This window comes from Glycine max, chromosome 13 (assembly GCF_000004515.6).
Source record: "Glycine max cultivar Williams 82 chromosome 13, Glycine_max_v4.0, whole genome shotgun sequence".
In the NCBI taxonomy this organism is placed as follows: Eukaryota; Viridiplantae; Streptophyta; class Magnoliopsida; order Fabales; family Fabaceae; genus Glycine; species Glycine max.
Genome location: NC_038249.2, coordinates 13,552,905 through 13,573,796, shown reverse-complemented (window position 1 = coordinate 13,573,796; position 20,892 = coordinate 13,552,905). Strand labels below are relative to the sequence as shown.

Below are 20,892 nucleotides of genomic sequence, written 5' to 3'. Positions count from 1 at the left end.
TACTATTGTCTTACTACTTTGTCCTTACTGCAGAATCTGATGCCTGCAAATTAAATATAATTGCACTACTTTTATAAGAATTGAATTACCACCATTAGTTTCTATACTTCATTTTTTTTGTTCAACATGAGTGATATGAACATGGTCTTAAAATTCAAATGTGAGAATTTCACGTACATTACTTTATCAAATATCATGTATGGATGGTTCTCAAATCTTTATAAACAATCTTTATAACTGCTCTAACTTGCTTTTGCTAGGTTATCCGTTTCTCTTCGTAGCCTACATCCAACTTGCAGTGCCTGTCACTCGATGAAAAAGGACTGGAGATGATTGATAGTTGTATTATAAAGTTAAGGACATTACAATCATGCTAATATATAGTCTTTTTTCATATTTTCAGCTTCTCTGCGGTCCTCAATTTTTGGGACCAAATAATTATTTAACTTAGGAGCTATTTTTTAATAAAAAAAAAATTTAATAACTTTTTTTTCTATGAAAATGTCTTAGAAATTTTTAATTTATCAACCTCTTATTTTTATTTAATCTATCATTTCAATCTTTATTTTTTAAACAAATTTTAATATTCATTAAAATAATAAAAAAAAAACTTTAAAGAACTAAAATTGAAAACATCCTATTTTATAGAAATCAAGAGGTTATTTAAGTTTAATTAGAAATAGACGAGCATAAGAAATTAAAATTTGTATAGGTACAATTTTACATGTTTAATTATATTTAATTTAAAAGTATTACTTTTGTCAATTTTTTAAGACATTTAAACAAATAATTATTTTTGAAAAGAAAAACATTTGTTGTCATATTGAAACTTATGCTTATTGTGTGTGTATTCAGGATTTCTGTATGCATACACTAATAAAGTTTGGTTCAGTTAATAAGAATCAAACTCATTATTTAAAAAAGATGAGTTTAATTTCTCTTACTAATATGAGAACTTTTATTGATGCATCTTGAGACTTACTTTGATCCTAATAAACTTAAAGAAGTCAATTTACCCAAACTTATATATATATATATATATAAAAGATGAAGTGTGGGTCTCAAGGTTACTCCTAGACGAGTCAAAGAAAAGGAAAAAAGAATTCCGATGGCCACCTTAACAAAAGAGTGCAGATACTTAACTTGAAACTAGAGAACACCATTTTTTTATATAATATTATTTGAGATTATAATATAACTTTAGTTGACAGATATTAGCGTAGTTCCGCTTTATTTAGAGTCCATTTGCAATCTGCAAATTTAAAATAAAGATTTCAGAAGTTTTGTTGGCAAGCCTACATCAATTTAATCAACAAGCATGCCATACTTTTTATTATTCTTTTTCACTTGCTTGCTAAAGTTGTTTAGCAGGTACAAATAATTAAGTCATTTGACTCTGTTTACTAACTCCTGGACTTAATTTGAGATTGGAAAGGAATTAACTAAAGCCGAATTGTAGAGAAATGGTATGTTTGGAAGAGAAAAAAAAATAGAAAGGAAAAAAATATGAATAACAATATATGTTTTGTTTGGTAGAAACAATTGGAAAGAAAATAAAAGGGAAATTTGATTTTCAAAACAAAGATTTAAAATCTTGTTTGATTTTGTTTTGTCTTTTAATTTTTAAAAAATAGTTTGTAAATCAATTCTAAAAATCTGTTGGTGAGGAAAAATTTTAAAAATCGTTTGGTAATTTTATTTTGAAAGTTGTCTTCATGGAAAAATATTTTCTTGTTAATTTTTTTCTATACATGTTTTTAGAACTAAAAAATAGAAAACTTGTTAAATTATACTAACTATCTCGTATCAATAACCATAAACCAACAACATAACCCAAACACCCATGCAATTGGATAATAAGGTAAACGTATATGTGCAAAATTTACCCGTCTACCTATATACATACTTCGTGTTTAAAATGAAATAACAATTTCATCTTTCACAAGTACTAACTTGTCATCCTATGTAAGCCGAAATAGTTTCTTAATAAAAAGGATTTGTAAAAATTGTTTAAAACATTTCCTGTATTATATTTCGTTCGGTAAGATGAAGAAAAAAATGAGTTGGGTGTTGGTTTCAAATATCGGTGAATTTTAACTAATTTTATTTTATATAATGAGATATTCTTAAAAGGTTAAAATATATTTTTTATTTTCATAAATATATGAAAACATTTAGAATTTTTGTAAAATTTTCAATATGTTTTTTGTTCTCGTAAAATTGAAATTTTTTTTTTCAAACATATGCTCGAGTAAATCTAAACCTACCATGATGATGACTTTTTTCGTGGATCATATCTGTTATGCACATAAACGATGTAAATGTGACATTTTCTTATATTGGGTATGGATAATGTAGTGTACAACAGATGTGCGTAAGTTTAGATGTCTAAACCTTACTATAATCCAAAAATGACACATTTCAACTTAATTTCTAAGGACGAATTGAAAAATATATTAAAATTTTTACATGAACAAGTTCTGAACATTTGCATATTTATGAGAATAAAAACATATTTTAACTTTCTTAAAATACCTCTTCATTTAATTGAGATTTAATTTATTTCTAGTCTCTTTCTTTTATTCTTAATATCAAATTCTAAAAAAGAGTAATTTTAAAAAAATATATATTTTAAATAAGATTCATACAATTAAATGATATTAACTAACTCTTGATTAAAAGTTTTCTTTTCTTATACTTGCGGGACCAGAGAGAGTACAAACCTATAAATTAAAATCAAGAATGATGTTCATTGAATAACAAGTAAGACTTATAAAATTACAATTTTTCATAAATTTCAATAGTGTGTTAAAATATTCAATGAATATAATTCAGTTGATAACACATGTTTAAGTTTACGGGGAAAGATATGTTACTTGTAAAAAACTCTCATTGAACTCATATATAAACAAAAATAATTAATTTCGTATTAATTAAGAAAGTTAATTGATATTATTTAATTTTACTAATATTAAGTAAAAAAAATAAAATTATTGTTAAAATGTCCTTCATTCGAACTTTTATCATCAATAAAAAAAAGTCATTAGAGTTACAATTAAATGAATGATGTTTTAAGAATGATATAATTAAATAAAAATAAAATTAATTATATTTACTTATATTTAAATCTAAGATACAAGACATCTTTTTTTTTTACTTATATGAAAGAGTACATTGTTGAAGAAGGACGAGAAACATGAAGTGTAATTAAGTTTCAAAACAAAAATTAATTTCATAATGGATAAAAAAAATTAAAACTTGTAAAAATATATTTATTGTGGTTACAATAAATAGTGTCATAAATATCAATGAAGAGAAATATTACATTTATTATGTGTCATAAATATTTATTTAATTAATACAATAAATAATCATATTTAATGTTTAAACATTAATAACATTCGCATGAATTAAGTTTCTACATTTAATTTTTGAGTACTATTCATGAATAAGGTCGCTTCCCCAAACATAAGTACTTGTGAGAAGAAATAAATGCATATATGGTTAATTTATAGAAGAAAAGAAAATCAATTCTGAATCAGAACCCGAAACAACTCAAAGTCAACTTTAAATCACTTTACACACAATATATAGAGCAACAATGCTTCCATGACCCTATGCGATTGCCCTACTCTTCTGTGCCTTTCTCTTCTTTTTTTCTTCTCTCATTATTCACCATCTCTTCCAAAAATGAAGTTCCAAGATTATGAGCCTCCCTCTAGCCCAAAACACATGATCCCAAAAGTGACCTTACTAGCAATCTTGGTCATACTAATATTTGCCGTAACCCCTTTATGGTACCCTTTGTTGAGTTACTCTTCACACTTGAACATCAATAAGAATATTCCATCATCATCTTCATCATATGATCAAAGGCAAGAAGAAAACTTGCCCTCAACATATGTGGAGAAGTGTGACATTTTCAGTGGGGAGTGGGTGCCAAATCCAAAGGCACCATACTACACAAACAAGACATGTTGGGCAATTCATGAGCACCAAAATTGCATCAAGTATGGGAGGCCTGACTCTGAGTTCATGAAGTGGAGGTGGAAGCCAAGTGAGTGTGAACTCCCCATATTCAACCCTTTTCAGTTCCTTGAAATTGTTAAGGGAAAATCCATGGCTTTTGTTGGTGACTCAGTGGGAAGAAATCAGATGCAATCCATGATTTGCCTCCTTTCAAGGGTAAGTTACTAAACACTCTCTCTTCTAAATTCTAAAATCATCTACCTGAAAATTCTAAAATTCTGCATCCACAATTATTATTATTATTACTATCACTACTGTGATTGTGATCACTTGTTGGTTTCCCATTTGCTTTTTTGTCTTTTTTCTATTTGATTTTTTTAATACATCGCTTTGGTGTTACGTAATTTGGCATCTGATTACAGAACAATACTAATAAATCTTTGCTTTTAACCCAAAACTTTAAAGTGAAAAATACCTTCATTCAGTTATACTCTTTTCCTTTTCAATGACAATATCCATACTATATGGGATTTTCATAATAGTGAAAAGCAATCATTATTCTTCGCTGTTACACATAGAGACTTGTCAAGAGATTATAGCCATCAATAATGTTCAACACCCATCCATATAATAAATCTCTAACTTAACTTCTAATTAGAACATTATTTCAGCAATAAATCTTGATTTCAATACTATTTAACAAACTTAGTTAATGTACACATTATTTTAATTATTATTGTTATTATTTAAAATAAGTAAATTTATAAATATTAATTATTTGGATACAAAAGTAACATGCATGTGATATATAATGATCAAGATAGCATGCATGCCAAAAGGAATCGAATCTTTGGTCTGAAAAATCTGGCGATCACATTGAATGTACTGTAGCATGGCTTGTCCCGAACCTGGCCACATGAAACAGAGTGTAGTCAGTGTTCTTCATAATATGCCCCCAGTTCTTGCTTTTGTCTACTTTCGAGTTCCCAGCAATTTTTTTTATTTTATAAAATTAGTACAGCAGAGCGAGGCTGACTCTGAAATATACCTGCACAACACTCGGGAATTGAGATTGAGAGAGTTATTTAAGGTTTTTTTTTTCTTCTATATTTAATTTTTTTTTATCTTCTCTCTTTTTTTTATTATTATCTTTTCTCCCAACGTATTTCAATTGTTTTTTTTTTCTTCTGTGTCGTTCACAGCGATGTTATCTGATTTGAACAGAATTTTTTTTTATCAAAATTATATGTGGTCTATATAAAAAATATCCTTTTTTAAACAATACAATCCTCTCATTTCTTTCTTATCATTTAATTATATGTGATATCCATCATAATTTTTGTATTTTCTTTCTCTTTTCTTTTAATTTCTTCTTTCTATTCACCCATTCCTCTTAATGAGTTTTAAAACAAGCATTATATTACTATACTATTTATATAATATTATATTTGTCTGCCATTTTTCAATATATGATTTTTTTATCACATTAATTAGCTTGTCTTATACTATTCTCTGTTGTTTTTTCTTATTTTACTTTTTTGTTATAAAAAGAGTTGTTTTTATTTTGTTTTTTTCATTAAGACAGTATTTATTATTTTTAGCTGCTAAAAAATGCACCATCTCTTAAATTCTTTATTTATAGAAATGTATTAGGACTTTTTTGAGTAAGATTATCCAAAAGCATTTCTACAAGAAGAAAGGAATAAAAAATGAAATGAGATGTTAAAATTAGCTTATGGACAAATTAATTAATTAGTAGAAATTCTCTCGTATAACTTCTTTAAAAAAAATGAGAGAATTTCTATTGTACATATGTTAATATGAGTTTATACATAAATTTATTTCTTTTTCTTCTTATTTTTAAAAAATACAATTTGTGTTAACTTATTCATAAACTTTTCTGTCGGTACATTTAATTAAATCTCTGCGGATGACAACATTAATATAATGAAGAGATCAATCATGTCATCACCTAATCCAGCTCTTAATTAAGTCTACAACTAATTATAATTGTTGAGTCCTAACAAGGTCCACGCGTAGTAGAACTTGTTGAGACGTCACAGTTGAAAGATATACACAAAGGAAAAAAAACAAAATGCATGCCACTGCAATACTTCATAATTCATATTCTAGCTTTCTTATTCCTCAGTCTCGGTGATACTTATCTCTTTCGGCATGTGAGACTAGTTTGAATTCGTCTAGAACACTGAATTTTTTATTGTAAATGTCCAACAAGTTACATGACTCAATTTGATTTATTAGCTTATTTATTGTACTAGTATTTTAACTGAAGTTTTTTTATATTAAAATATTCTCATAAACTATTACTGTCACTCTGTCAGGATGCTCTTATAAATTGCTTTGACCTGTTGTTAACCAAATTTTCATGGGATACTACTATTATTATGATTATTATTATTATTATTATTGGTTTGGGTTGGCTAATATTATCACAACTTGATTTAGACTTGAGTCGGTGAGATTACAAATGTTTGAAATAATATCAAATGAGAATTCTTGTTTAATTTAGAAATATTACTATAAATTGATTTAAGACATACAATTATACATGAATAGTCAGCATTAAAAATTAGTTAGTGATTACATGATCATTTAAAAAAATTAAATATATTTATCTTTTAATTTTGATTATTTAAATATAATCTAATAGTCTTATTATTATTTTCATTTTGTAAAATAACGAAGAGTTGTTACTTAATAAATTTTAGATAAAATTTTGTTCAATTTATTATTGCATTAATGAAAATAAAAATAAAAACACGAGGGAACCAAAAGTGAACTAGAGTCTGAAGTAGTTGTTGACTAATCTACCAAAGGAAGGAAAACAACTGATGCTTACTGTTGTTTGACAAATCCAACTAACAAATCCTTTGGGCCTAAGTTGTTGTTTGTATGTGAAAAATGAATAATTGCTTTTGGAATCCCAGACGAAATAATCTGATGGGGGCCCTTAAATTATTTAAGTAGATAACTATGCTAAGAAATTGAATGAGTGATTCACAAAAAAAAATAAAAAATGAATGAGTGTGTATGTGCATGTAACCTAATTTTATGTTGCAATGAATTGATGTTTTAAGATGATAGAGAGAATAAAACTTTTTTTTATAACGTATAATTATTCCCTCTATTACAAAGCAATTATATCGTTTTACGTATTAGCTAGCCCTTCATATGAAGATTGTCTAAATCATGTTATTTTCTAATATTAAGAAAGTATATATTACTTCTTTTTTTCAATTTTATTCTTTTCTTTCCGCACTTATAAATATTTTATCTTGATATTTGTAAAATTAGGTTTTCATTATCCTTTAAGGAAATATAATATTAAGAATATATAATTTTAATAAAAGAATAATTTAATCTTATCATTAACTTTTTTCTAAATTTTAGAAATATTATTATTATTTTTTTATTTTTGGGCTAGCTCTCCCAAACGAAAATTATTTTAAAATAAAAGCAGTAGATGAAAGATAGTATTATGAAAAGTGCATTAAAATTAAAACTTATTATAAAAATATGTACCTATTTTTTTCATCTCATTTTTTATGTCACTTTCTCATCACATTACTTATTATTATATTTATTAAATTCTTTTTTTCCTATTTTTCTTTTTCTTTCCGCCCAATCCATCTAAAATGAGTTATACTTTTTGGTATTTTCCTAATTAAATACATATCGTAAAGTTAGCTGTCAAATTCTCTTGTCATTAACAAACAAAAATATAGTTATCTATGGGCTGGATCCTTCGAGTGTGTAACATGCACCATAATGGGGACCTGTAAGTTTGGCTCGAATTGCAATGATTACAAATGTGATGTTACTTAAAAAAAATCAACTCTGTGGAATGTTTGGGGCCTATGGGCTAAGTTTAGAAGATTTAAAATCAGTACATGGTACATAGTACATATAGCATAGAAATAGACAGCAGTGAGACTCCAATTATAGAAATATCAGGTTAAATTAAACATGTCTTTAGGGGAAATTGAAATTTAGGGTGCTCTCTCTTGTTCCTTTGCTCCTATCTTTGTCATGATCAAATGAAATATTAGTATTACTTAATTAATTTAAAACATAGTTAAAGTAAGAATATGTGTCCTTACCATAAAAAGAAAAGAAAGAGGAAGAATGTGTACTTTTACGTAGTTGATAACTTTATTGAAAGTTAAATGAAGATTAATAATATCTTAATAGTGGGAATGGTGAGTGATTTCAATACTTTATATTCTCACGGCAAATGCAATATAATTATAACAATCAATAAATATTGAGTTTTTTCTAACCAGTGTCCTGAAGGTATTATTGTTAAAGAACTAAAAATAAAAAATATTTATTATGTAAATCATAGGAAATTAAATTAAATGTAAAAAAATTATGAGTATAACCTGATTTTTCATCTCTCAAAAAAAATATTTCTACTTTAAATTTTAATTAATACCTTAAAGCACTGGTTAACATTTATCATAAATATTTATGCAGTAAAATTTTTTATAAATTGATCAAGATGTGAAACACACATAAAATAAGAATAAATAGTCATTTTCGTCCTCATTGATAAATTTGTTTTCGAAAAATAGAAATTCAAATGTTAATTTCCAAAAGTAAAAAAAGTATAATTTATCAGCACTCTACATATTTAGGGATGGAAAAGATCATTTATCCAAAATATAATTTAATGTTCATATTTCCCCTCTTTTTTTAATCGTTGCAAACATAACATCACAATAAATAATTAAAAAATAACAAAACAAATATAAGTTACAACAAATATAATAATAAACATACTATTGATTAATAAGCATAATTTGTTTATTGTTCTAAAATATGAGACTCAAATAAAAGAACACACTCATTAAGTTAATCCTTACAAAATAAATGAGACTCAACTTTATTTTATCACTACTTGTCACAATAGATTTCAGACCAATAGGTCGATTATGCTTATTAATCAATATTATACTTATTATTATGTTTGTTGTAACTCATGCTTGATTTCCTATTTTTTAAATTGATTATTGTAATATTATGCTTGCAACGATTAAAAAAAAAAGAAAATATAAAAATTAAATTATATTTGATAAATAGTGATTTTCGTCCTTTAATGTGCAGAGCGCTAACAAATTCGTACTTGAATGTGTCACTTAGGCTCGATCTTTCATTAATAGTAACGGATAGAAGTTAACAAATGGATGAATTTGTCCACTTTTTTTACTTTTAAAAACTAAAATTGAACTTTTATCTTTCGAGAATAAATTTATCAATCTTTTACATGTGTAGGACAAAATGGTTATTTAACCCATAAAGTAATTAACATACATGCACTGTGTCAATAAAGATTGATATGGACCCAATTAACATATCTTAGACCTACTAATTATGGTTTGATTGAATATACTGTGTTGTGTGTATGAAAAACAAACACGTGTGCCGGAATTGACAAATCTCATAATTGTGGGTCAAGTTGTATTGTGGTCTGGTTTAAATTTTCTTTTTATATGTGCGTTAAAAAAATTGTGTATTCCCATAGCTTTGATAGTAAATATCCTAAATTATATGTTTGTATTTGTCTGGAAACTTTTAGCGTTTCAGGACTCTCGTTTACTTAAAAATTAGATACAAATAGTTTTATTAAAATTAATTTGTTTAAAATTACGTTTCAATCAGATACAATTATTTTTGGTTATGGCAATAATAATAAGTTTAAAACTTATAACCTCACATAAATTAATTTAAGTTTCAAATAAGTATAGAAATTAGCTATTAGTGCTTGATTGGAATCAGTTCAAATAATAATAATTATATTACAATTGTCTAATGTAAATTATCACAAACCCAAGTTATAATTTTTTGAAAACAGTGTAACCAAAGTATTTGAACAATTTTAATACTTTTTTTCCTATACTAACATCTGCTTGAGCCCTCTCTTTATGTCAACAAGTAAGCTGGACACTCTTTTCTTTTTTGCATTTATTTGAATAAATTTTTAAAATTTAATTTTCTTTAACTTGTCAGGTGGAATGGCCAATAGATGTATCATACACTACTGATGAATATTTTAAGCGATGGAAGTATCCGAGTTATAACTTTACCATGGCCACATTTTGGACACCCCATTTGGTAAGATCCAAAATGGCAGATTCACATGGTCCAAGCAACACCGGCCTTTTTAACCTTTATCTTGATGAGGTTGATGAGAAATGGACAACCCAAATTGAAGAATTTGACTATATCATTCTTGATGGAGGGCATTGGTTCTACCGACCAATGGTGTTCTATGAGAAGCAAAAAATTGTTGGATGTCACTATTGCCTCTTAGAAAATGTCCCAGATTTAACCATGTTCTATGGTTATAGAAAGGCTTTTAGGACTGCATTCAAAGCTATCAATAGTTTAGAAAATTTCAAGGGTATAGTATTCCTTAGAACATTTGCACCATCTCATTTTGAGAATGGAATATGGAATCAAGGTGGGAATTGTGTGAGAACTAAGCCATCTAGGAGTAATGAGACAAGGTTAGAGGGCACTAATTTGGAGCTATATATGATCCAATTGGAGGAATTCAAGAAAGCTGAAAAGGAAGGTAGAAAGAAGGGTTTGAAATTGAAGTTACTTGACACCACACAAGCAATGTTATTGAGACCAGATGGTCATCCAAGTAGATATGGACATTGGCCACAAGAGAATGTAACATTATATAATGATTGTGTGCATTGGTGTTTGCCAGGACCCATAGACACATGGAGTGATTTCTTGCTAGAAATGTTGAAGATGGAAGGCGTGAGATCTGCAATAAGCTAAATTTATAAGTATTATTAATTTAACTATTTTTTTCTTGTAAATTATCATTGACAATATTATTTTTGTAATTTTATAAAGATGAAATTTGTTATGCCATAATAAAAGTGAATATTTTAAAAAAATTATAGAAACAATCAAGATATACATGTTCAAGAGTTTATCTCAACGTGTATTTTATAGCATTCTATGAGATGATTACAATTATCTCAACCATTTTGTACTTAAATTTTATGAATAAAAAAATGATGATATATTGTACATTTTTTTATATATATTTTCATAACTCAATGTTAAGGTCTACATATCACATACGTCTAAGGCAATATACATTATTATCTTAAGGGTTAACTACGTTTTATAATAAAAACTAAGACTATGATTAATTAGACAACAACAAAGCATGCCAACGAAGAAATAGCATGATCCTTTATTGTTTTCCACAGGTCTCTGCTCACAACTAAATATCAAGGGCATGAACAAACAACAAAAAAAAAATGAGATCCTAAAAATAAGATAAATAACTTAAACATGTTATAGGCTCACATTAAATCTTATACATTTATAATTACAAAACATTTGTCAATGTTGCGGATGTTAGTCATTGTGTTATTTATGTATGTATGCATATGATCCACAACTCTGTAAAATAATAATAATGTGATTACATTTCTCAATAAGAGAAAAGCTGATGATAAATTTTATATGATTGACTAAAATTTATTAGAAATTACAAATTTTTGTGAGTCTCATTTGTTATTTAATGAGTCTTTCTTAAATTAGTAATTTTTAATAAATTTTAACCAATAATAGAGTATGTGTTGTTAATATTTCTCTTCTCCGTACCTAATAATGAATTAGGACATTCTCAATAAACTTGATATTTGATCAATCACTAGTTAGGATAGCTTTGTTATGCATATCCCTTTTACAATTGAAAGGTGGCTAGCCTTAGCCCTAATAAAATTAAATGCGATGTTATCCCTAAGGCCTTTTCACACTCTTGATCTCCTTCACGGCCCAATTAACTAAAATGTGAAACTAGCTACTAAGGGGGTTTATCTAAGTTGGTTGAATATAGTGTGTTAATTGTTGTAAATCTCTTGGTACATGTCTTTGATTCCTACAAATAAAAAAGTGTAAAACTATCTTTATGCACAACATGCTTTATAAGTTAAGTTACAATTTCCCTATAAATTCTTGTTGGCTGCAATTAATTGTAACATTGTGTTTTGCAAAAATGGGCTAAGATTCATTTGATAATACTTAAGTCCACTAATATTCTGATTAATGGTAATGGGCATTGGACATCTAATGATAGTTAGTGTGAGAAATAGTATGGGCCTAACCACTAGGCCCATAATGGGAGGTGAAGTGGATCAATTAATCAATAAAAAAAAATAATTGAATAGTAACACACAAACTGATTAGGCCTTTTCTTGCATAAAACACTTGCTTTTAATTTTTCTTTCTTAGGCTTCTTGCTTGGAAATCAAAAGTTCAAGAGCAAGGTGTTTCCTTCTTAAGTACCTAGATAAAATAATTATTTATTGAAAGAATCTCCAAGTTAAAACATTAAATATTGCTTTAAAAGTTACTCTAAAAATCACAGATTCTACTATTCGCATATTCTTGTATTAAATGTTTTTTTATACAGAGTAGATATTGCATCTTAACTATGTAGCTGTTTCGTAAAAAAAAAAAACCTTTTAATGAAATATTAGAGTTATACTTTTGCAAAACAAGGTTTTTTAGAACATACAATAAATATGAACAAGAAGCAATAAAGAAGGATACAACACACAAAAGAACTATACTGATTCACCTTAACCTGAACTATGTCCAATACCTACACTTATAGACTCTCTACACTAAGATAAAATACACAACAATGATATTCATTCTTCTGAAGCCTCCACAAGCTCCTACATGCAATATTTTAAACCTTTATAGGTTTCACTCGGTACTTGCAAGCAAAGCCACCACAAATATTTTAAACCTCTACAAGTTTCACTCAATATTCTTTAAGCCTAAGCTCGTAGTTCCAAGCATTCTTTCAAAAAGTTTCTTCAAGCTTCACCTAAGTATTCATTCAAAAAGTCTCTCAAGGTTGCACACCCTGAGTAGCAAATGCTATTGGGCTCATACAACACCTATTGTGTTCACACAAAATTTAGAAACAACAATCATTTTATTTCTTTTTTTAGTTCTTCCACTATCCTAAGGGAGTTGATACTACACCTTTAGTTAAGGCTCTTTGTATGAAGGTGTTTACAAACACTCTTTTGGATTTGGCTCTAACCTAGAGTATTTTGGTTTATGAAAATTCTTCTAGTTGAGGTATTTTTTATTGACTTTTTCCTAACCTTATCTTTTCAATTTGGCATTCCATTTCCTGAAAATTGCTCCTCAAATTTGCATCCTTAAGTAAATCTTGGAGCTAGTTGTTTATGGTCATCTAAGGTGGTATTTAAAACATCATATGTTGCATGAGTTATCCAAGTTCACAAGTAGGCAATTCAAATTTGATCTTCTCCTTCAAGTCTTCTAGAGCTTCAAACTCTTATTGAGATACTTCATTCATTTATACTCTTTCCACCATTGTTAACAACTTGCACATTTCAAATTTGAAATGTGGTTATGTGTCAAGTTATTCAAATTTGAAATGTGGTTATGTGTCGAGTTATGTGGTCTTAGTAGATCCTCATGAGTTCTTGAAACGAATTATACAGTCAACCCATTTAATTTTGTAATAAAATAAGAAAAATTAAGTGTAAACCAACACAAAATATATAATACAAGAAATAACCAAATTTCTCCTTAATAAACACAAAGACCATTTGTCAAAAAAAAAAAAACAAGGTTTCATCAAAGTATCTATTAATTGATATTTTTAAAGTGGATTTGGATTTAGCATAATACAAACAATCATTTAAAGAATTTATATTTCTTGGTTTTTTTTTCTTTCTTTTATCAGCCAAAGAAAAGATAACATTACTGTAGGTATAAACCCTTTTACAAACAAAAAAGATCCTAAAAGAAAAAGATAACATTCTTGGTTCTTTTCATAATGAGTATCATTAGTATCTCTACTTCTCTCAGTTGATTTATCATGATAAGTTTCCATTCACACCGATAACATACTTCGACCTTAAAATACGACTCCTAATCTTCCTATAATATTTTATTATATAAATCACCGGACAAAGCATAATGGTCAAACGGGAAAATATTAAAAGAGCAGAAAACAAAATTTTTAAAATGAACAACCACAACAAGAAACTTGTGAAACAGCTGCAAGTTATGGCAAATTTCCCCATCTGGGGATGTTTTAAAAAGTATTTCCCCAGATGGGGTTCTTTCATTATTATTTCCGGCAGGGGGTACTTTTTAACGTGAAAAGGATGCCATGCAGTGACCAACTCGCCAGAACCAGTGGCGAGTTTGGTCTCAGTGAGCAAATCGCTCCTGCTGCTGGCGATACGTGCATTGAGGGCTGAAACCGCCAACTTTAATGGCGATATGCGGATTGCGTAGGGAACCGCCAGTCAAACTGGCGAGTTCCAATGCTTGAGGGTGCAAACTAGCCCTGCGAATGGCAGTGCAGGGAACAGACATGGCAGTGCAGGGTGCAGGCCAAATCGCCACTCCCATTGGCGGTTTGCCTTGCACTGGGATCCTTTGCTTCTACGTTTTGAAAATTTTCATTCATCTTCTTCCATTATAAAAGCTGAAGAAGGTCCGAGAGTGAGGAGCTGCCTTCCTTTGCTTGCTCTTTGTTATTCTTCTTCCCTACTACACTGCATTCTTCTTATTGTGTTGCTGTATTTGATTTTTGGTAAGTATCTTTTGAATGGCAAATATTATATATGATATATATATATATATATATATATATATATATATATATATATATATATATATGTGAATATGAATGATAAATATTTTGATAATTTGTAGGGCTGTGCTTTGTACGTGGTTTCTCTCGTGCTCCTATTACGTGATTGCTATACTTGGTAAGTAGTTCTTAACTTAATAACTTTAGTTGATAGGTTAATATTATTTAAGTTAGGTTTTAAAAATTATATGTTAGTAGTTGTGTTATATATATATATATAGATATATGTTAGGTTAGTTATAGTTAAATTGATATATATTATTTTCTTTAAATTTTATAAATTACCATGATATTAATTGTTTTATATATACATATGGCACGTTTGTTGATGTTAGATGAAATTTTTAAATTTTAAGTTGTACATTGAAATATTGATATTATTTATGTTAGATGTATATGTTACAAATTTGAGTTGGTATATTATAATTTGTATGTTAGTTATAGTGGATTTATTAATATGATTTTGTTAAGATTTTTTAAATTTGTATGTTATTATTTGTGATAAAAATATTTGTACGTTAATTTTAGTTGTTATGTTATTATTATTTGGTTTAGATTTATTAGGTTTGTATGATATTATTTGTATTTTATATATGGTATTTTAGGTTTAGTTAGAATGTGAATATTATTTAATTGACTTATTTATAGTTTTTATTGAAATATATGATATTTTATTAATTATATATATATATATATATATATATATATATATATATATATATATATATATATACGTTCTTAAAATTTTTTATTTCATGAAATTATTTTGATTAAATACCATTTTGTTGTGTCTAATATTTGTTATTTAATTTAAATTTTAATAATTGGAAAAAAAATGGTCATTTAATTAAATTTATGTACGTATTTGAATATTTAATTTTGTTATGTATAGAGTATTTTAGTTAGTAAATTAAGTTTTGTTGTGTTAAATTTATGTACGTGTTTTATTTTATAATTTGATTATGTACATATTTTAATTTGGTCATTTATTTCAATTTATGTTGCTATGTTAATTTTTAATTTTGTTATTTGTAGAGTATTTTAGGTAGTATTTTAAGTTTTTTTGTGTAAAATTTATGTACATGTAACAATTTTTAATTTTCTTATGTATTTTAATTTGGTTATTTATTTAAATTGTTGTAGCTATTTAATTTTTAGATTTTTTATTTGTAGACTATTTTAGGTAGTATTTTAAGTTTATTTGTGTAGAATTTATGTACGTGTTTAAATTTTTAATTTTGTTATGTATTTTAATTTGGTCATTTATTTAAATTTTTGTAGCTATTTAATTTTTAATTTTGTTATTTGTAGACTATTTTAGGTAGTATTTTAAGTTTATTTGTGTACAATTTATGTATGTGTTTAAATTTTTAATTTTGTTATGTATTTGAATTTGGTAATTTATTTAAATTTGTGTAGGTATGTAATTTTTAATTTTTTTATTTGTAGACTATTTTAGGTAGTATTTTATGTTTTTTTGTGTTAAATTTTTGTACGTGTAACAAATCTATGTATTTTAATTTGGTCATTTATTTTAATTTGTGTAGCTATTAAATTTGTAATTTTGTTATATGTAGAGTATTATTTTAGAACATTTATTTAAATTTGTGTAGCTATTAAATTTGTTAATTTTTTTAATGTAAAATTTTTGTTGTCAATTTTTTGTATTATATTTAACTTTACAGCATCAATGGCATCTTCGTCATCATGTTCATCTAGTATACACATTAAGTCTGGTCCAATAGAAGGAGACGTCTTATGGTTGCAACCTAAACATGTTTCCGAACATGTTTGGAATGGGGAAGCAGACAGAAAACTACATATCAGACGAGTTGTACCCATCTATCAAGGACAAGAAGAAATACCAGAGGAAATTATTCCTCTGCTTCGCCAATCAGGATTCTATTGGATAATGAAAATGTGGTACCTGAAAATTAATTCTTCATTAATTACAGCCTTGATTGAAAGATGGAGGCCTGAGACACACACATTTCACTTGAGATGCGGAGAGGCTACGATTACTCTTCAAGATGTGTCAGTCTTGTTAGGTCTTCATACTGAGGGGACACCATTAATTGGTCAGACTAATCTTGATTGGGCTGAATTGTGTGAAGAATTATTGGGAGTCAGACCACAGGAAGGTGAACTTCAAGGCAGTGTGGTCAAATTAAGTTGGCTGGCTCACCATTTTTCAGAAATAAATATCCATGACGGTAACGTAGAACAATTACAAAGGTTTACCCGTGCATGGATCCTCAGATTTATAGGAGGAGTTCTATTTGTTGACAAAAACAGTAGTAAAGTTTCCCTAAGGTACCTCCAATTTTTACGGGACTTTGAACAGTGCAGCACGTATGCATGGGGACCTGCCGTGCTTGCTTATTTATATAGAGAGATGTGCAGCGCCACCGATGACAAAATAAAATCAATCGGAGGTATGTGCATCTTAATCCAATTGTGGGCATGGGAACGCTGCACGACTTTGGCTCCAAAGACAACTCCTCCTATAATAGAAAACAAACCACTCGGACACAGATTAGTTGTTTTGAAAAAAAAATCATTTGAAAATAATCAATAATGTAACGCGTCGGGACTAATTATTTCATATTTTTTTTGTAGGTGGCTACGACGTGGAAACCAACATATTGGCAATGATGATCTAATAGTTTTCCGTCGCAAATTGGATATCATGAAACGACATGAGGTAACAAGATCATGATGTATTCGTTAAATAATAAATAAAATGTCATGGTTTAAGATAAATTAACAATTGTGTTATTGTATGCAGTTTCTGTGGGAGCCTTACACAGCAACTGTTATGTCGATGTTGCCTCCCATTTGTTTGGTTGGCAGTATGTCGTGGTGCGCAGTGGTGCCACTCATTTGTTTCCATGTTGTAGAGTGGCACCAACCGGATAGAGTTTTGCGACAATTTGGAATGCAACAACCTATTCCGGAGTCTCCTTCGCAACCATGGAATGTTCACGGGCTAACACTGAAAGGCAAAATGGATGAAAATTGGTTCCAGCTGTTGGCCCCATTTATCAGTCAGTGGAATAATCGAGCTGAGTTTAGGGTCGACGTTTATGCTCGACAAGAGGGCCTATTGAGTTTTAACTCGGATTACATGGTGTGGTATAGGCGCAAAACAAAAATGTTTATCGACCCAAACAATGCAAACACGACTACATTGGTATTTATTTCTTTTTAATTATTTAACTTCAATTTACTTTTTAAAGCATCGACATTAATTTCCTTACAAACCACTCGGACACAGATTAGTTGTTTTGAAAAAAAAATCATTTGAAAATAATCAATAATGTAACGCGTCGGGACTAATTATTTCATATTTTTTTTGTAGGTGGCTACGACGTGGAAACCAACATATTGGCAATGATGATCTAATAGTTTTCCGTCGCAAATTGGATATCATGAAACGACATGAGGTAACAAGATCATGATGTATTCGTTAAATAATAAATAAAATGTCATGGTTTAAGATAAATTAACAATTGTGTTATTGTATGCAGTTTCTGTGGGAGCCTTACACAGCAACTGTTATGTCGATGTTGCCTCCCATTTGTTTGGTTGGCAGTATGTCGTGGTGCGCAGTGGTGCCACTCATTTGTTTCCATGTTGTAGAGTGGCACCAACCGGATAGAGTTTTGCGACAATTTGGAATGCAACAACCTATTCCGGAGTCTCCTTCGCAACCATGGAATGTTCACGGGCTAACACTGAAAGGCAAAATGGATGAAAATTGGTTCCAGCTGTTGGCCCCATTTATCAGTCAGTGGAATAATCGAGCTGAGTTTAGGGTCGACGTTTATGCTCGACAAGAGGGCCTATTGAGTTTTAACTCGGATTACATGGTGTGGTATAGGCGCAAAACAAAAATGTTTATCGACCCAAACAATGCAAACACGACTACATTGGTATTTATTTCTTTTTAATTATTTAACTTCAATTTACTTTTTAAAGCATCGACATTAATTTCCTTACCCTAATAATTGCAGGGTGAAGTTACCGAGACATTGCAGTATATGGTGTCACCACAAGGGCGAAACACATGGACAGTTGATGATCTCTTGCCATACGTGGAAAAGTTAGCGATTTTATCCCAAGAGCAAGAGAGGATCATTGAGCCTATGGCACATGGTCCAGCATCAGAGCGTCGATTTCCCCCACAACAGTTACACATGCTTCAGTCAAGTGTTGAAACTCGAGGTTTTGACAGACGAAGGGAGATTGTTCAAGCGGAAGATTTTTACCAACATATGGAGCAGCGTGGCCATGGAATGTATTACACGCCACCAACATTTGCTCAGTATCCTTCGCAGATGTATCAGTATCCTTTCGAAGGCCATGACACTGATATGTCTGCAAGCAAACATTCGTTTGGTGGTGTTGCGGAAACACAACCTCATTTTTCATGGCCGACCATGACCCCTTCGCAGCAACATGATGCCCCAATGGCAATATCTAATGCCCCATTAGGTCAGCAATGGGATGTACCCGGAGCAATCCATGCTATGGGTGACTTATTAGGTGTTGATTTGCGTCACGAGTTTTCTGCAGAGGCTGAGGAACAAGGGCGGAGACAGCGCGCAAGAAGAAATCCGGATCGTCAAGCCCGAAGGTGGGATAGACCATGTGGCACATCCTTGCGCCATCACGGACACCATGATGACTGATTTTGATGTCTCTATTTCAAATTTGTTTTGTATCTTTGTAATTTGAATTTCAGACTTAATTTATGGTATGTCATTGTACTTGTTATGGAATTTGTTATGGAATTGCGTTTTTTATCACCATTTGTTATTAAATCACCATCGCTGACACCATAATGACTATTTTTATGTCGCGCATCAAACTACAATAATAAATATGAGTCATATAGCAAAATTAAAGTTGACAAATTCAGAGTTAGGGTTAGGGTTTATGAGTTAGTTTTAGGACTTAGGGGTTATGAGGTAGTGTTAGGGTTATGAGGTAGGGCCAGGGTTATTAGTTGGGGCTAGGGTTTAGGGTTAGGTTTAAGGTTTTGAGTTAGGGTTAGGGCTATCAGTTTGGGCTAGGGTTTATAAGTTAGTTGTAGGATGAGTTATGTTTATGACTTAGTGTTTATGAGTTAGGTTTTAGGGTTTTGGGGTTGTCTTATGAGTTAGGGTTAGGGTTAGGGGTTAGGGTTATGAGTTAAGTTTAGGGTTTATTAGTTAGGTTTATGAGTTAATTTTAGGGTTTATTAGTTAGGGTTAGAGTTTATGAGTTAATTTTAGGACGTAGGGTTTATGAGTTAGGTTTAGGGGTTATGGGGTAGTGTTATTAGTTAGGGTTCAGGTTATGAGTTAGGGTTAGGTTTATGTGTTACGGTTAGCGTTATGGGTTAGTAATCATAATGACTATTTTTATGTCGCGCATCAAACTAGAATAATAAATAAAGTCATAAAGAAAAAGTAAAGTACACAAATCAAATAAGTAACGGTAGTAATCATAGTGGTTAGGGTTTAGGGTTAGTGGTTGATTTTTAGGGTTAGTGGTTATGGTTTAGGGTTAGTGGTTTATTTTTAGGGTTAGTGGTTAGGGTTTAGGGGTAGTTGTTTATTTTTAGGGTTAGTGGTTAGGGTTTAGGGTTAGTGGTTGATTTTTAGGGTTAGTGGTTATGGTTTAGGGTTAGTGGTTTATTTTTAGGGTTATTGGTTAGGGTTTAGGGGTAGTTGTTTATTTTTAGGGTTAGTGGTTAGGGTTTAGGGGTAGTTGTTTAGTTTTAGGGTTAGTGGTTTATTTTAAGGGTTAGGGTTTAGGGGTAGTTGTTTATTTTTAGGGTTAGTGGTTAGGGTTTAGGGGTAGTGGTTGATTTTTAGGGTTAGTTGTTTATTTTTAGGGTTAGTGGTTAGGGTTTAGGGGTAGTTGTTTATTTTTAGGGTTAGTGGTTATGGTTTAGGGTCAGTGGTTTATTTTTAGGGTTATTGGTTAGGGTTTAGGGGTAGTTGTTTATTTTTAGGGTTAGTGGTTAGGGTTTAGGGTTAGTGGTTTATTTTAAGGGTTAGGGTTTAGGGGTAGTTGTTTATTTTTAGGGTTAGTGGTTAGGGTTTAGGGGTAGTGGTTGATTTTTAGGGTTAGTGGTTATGGTTTAGGGTTAGTTGTTTATTTTTAGGGTTAGTGGTTAGGGTTTAGGGGTAGTTGTTTATTTTTAGGGTTAGTGGTTATGG

The 20,892-nt window shown here is 29.5% G+C and overlaps 3 protein-coding genes across 3 annotated transcripts; all 3 read left to right on the top strand.

Moving 5' to 3' along the window:
- Positions 1 to 3,382: 3,382 nt before the first annotated feature.
- LOC100811842 (protein trichome birefringence-like 19) lies at positions 3,383 to 10,881 on the top strand. Its single transcript, XM_014765267.3, has 2 exons — positions 3,383 to 4,185; positions 10,000 to 10,881. Exons 1-2 carry the CDS (start codon positions 3,610 to 3,612, stop codon positions 10,783 to 10,785), a joined length of 1,362 nt encoding a protein of 453 aa, XP_014620753.1. The 5' UTR covers positions 3,383 to 3,609; the 3' UTR covers positions 10,786 to 10,881.
- A 6,448-nt stretch (positions 10,882 to 17,329) lies between these two features.
- LOC106797582 (serine/threonine-protein phosphatase 7 long form homolog) lies at positions 17,330 to 17,891 on the top strand. Its single transcript, XM_014772404.2, has 2 exons — positions 17,330 to 17,384; positions 17,469 to 17,891. The coding sequence occupies exons 1-2, from the start codon at positions 17,370 to 17,372 to the stop codon at positions 17,889 to 17,891; spliced, it is 438 nt and encodes a 145-aa protein (XP_014627890.2). The 5' UTR covers positions 17,330 to 17,369.
- Positions 17,892 to 18,071: 180 nt separating this feature from the next.
- On the top strand, positions 18,072 to 18,739 carry LOC106795616 (serine/threonine-protein phosphatase 7 long form homolog). Its single transcript, XM_026125203.2, has 2 exons — positions 18,072 to 18,126; positions 18,211 to 18,739. The coding sequence occupies exons 1-2, from the start codon at positions 18,112 to 18,114 to the stop codon at positions 18,631 to 18,633; spliced, it is 438 nt and encodes a 145-aa protein (XP_025980988.1). The 5' UTR covers positions 18,072 to 18,111; the 3' UTR covers positions 18,634 to 18,739.
- The last annotated feature ends 2,153 nt before the right edge of the window (positions 18,740 to 20,892 follow it).